The sequence below is a fragment of the Cebus imitator genome, unplaced genomic scaffold (genome assembly GCF_001604975.1).
Source record: "Cebus imitator isolate Cc_AM_T3 unplaced genomic scaffold, Cebus_imitator-1.0 Scaffold318, whole genome shotgun sequence".
In the NCBI taxonomy this organism is placed as follows: domain Eukaryota; kingdom Metazoa; phylum Chordata; class Mammalia; order Primates; family Cebidae; genus Cebus; species Cebus imitator.
The window spans coordinates 551,235-551,669 of NW_016107633.1; the positions used below are offsets into that span (position 1 = coordinate 551,235).

Genomic DNA, 435 nt, shown 5'->3' on the forward strand with positions numbered 1-435 from the left:
AGGACCTGCAGGCCACACTTGCCCAATAACTATGGTGTAAACCATAAGTCTTCTTTTTTCTTAAGTAGGTCTGAGAGGGTTTCTGTTATTTTAACTGAATGCCTCTGATGGATATAGATAAAAATGGGTGTGTAATCAGAGAAGAGAGATAAAATGTGGAAATAACAGAGGCAGAATACATTTTTCCCTTGGGGCTGTGGGTTTGGGTGAAGGGTTAGGGTTCCTAGAACCCACAGGTCCCCAAAGCTGGTGCTTCCCTGAGCCATGCCTGGGCTGTCCCTCCGCAGGTGGACCTAGGTCCAATTAACCTGGGCAGACACCTCTGAGACGGGCATGGGGGGCTGCTGGGTCTGTGCCCTTTTCCCAGCTGTACCCTGAAGAACGGAGATGAGCTGGAGGAGCCACAGGATTCGGCACAGACGGACACGCAGGTAC

General features: G+C 50.8%; 1 protein-coding gene across 1 annotated transcript in view; it reads right to left on the reverse strand.

Annotated features, from left to right (window-relative positions):
- LOC119467690 (alpha-tectorin-like) overlaps positions 1 to 45 on the reverse strand; it is a 12,651-nt gene extending 12,606 nt beyond the window's left edge. Inside the window, exon 1 of the mRNA XM_037729824.1 lies at positions 6 to 45. Coding sequence (XP_037585752.1) covers positions 6 to 45 — 40 coding nt within the window. The remainder of the gene's footprint in view (positions 1 to 5) is intronic.
- Positions 46 to 435: the final 390 nt, after the last annotated feature.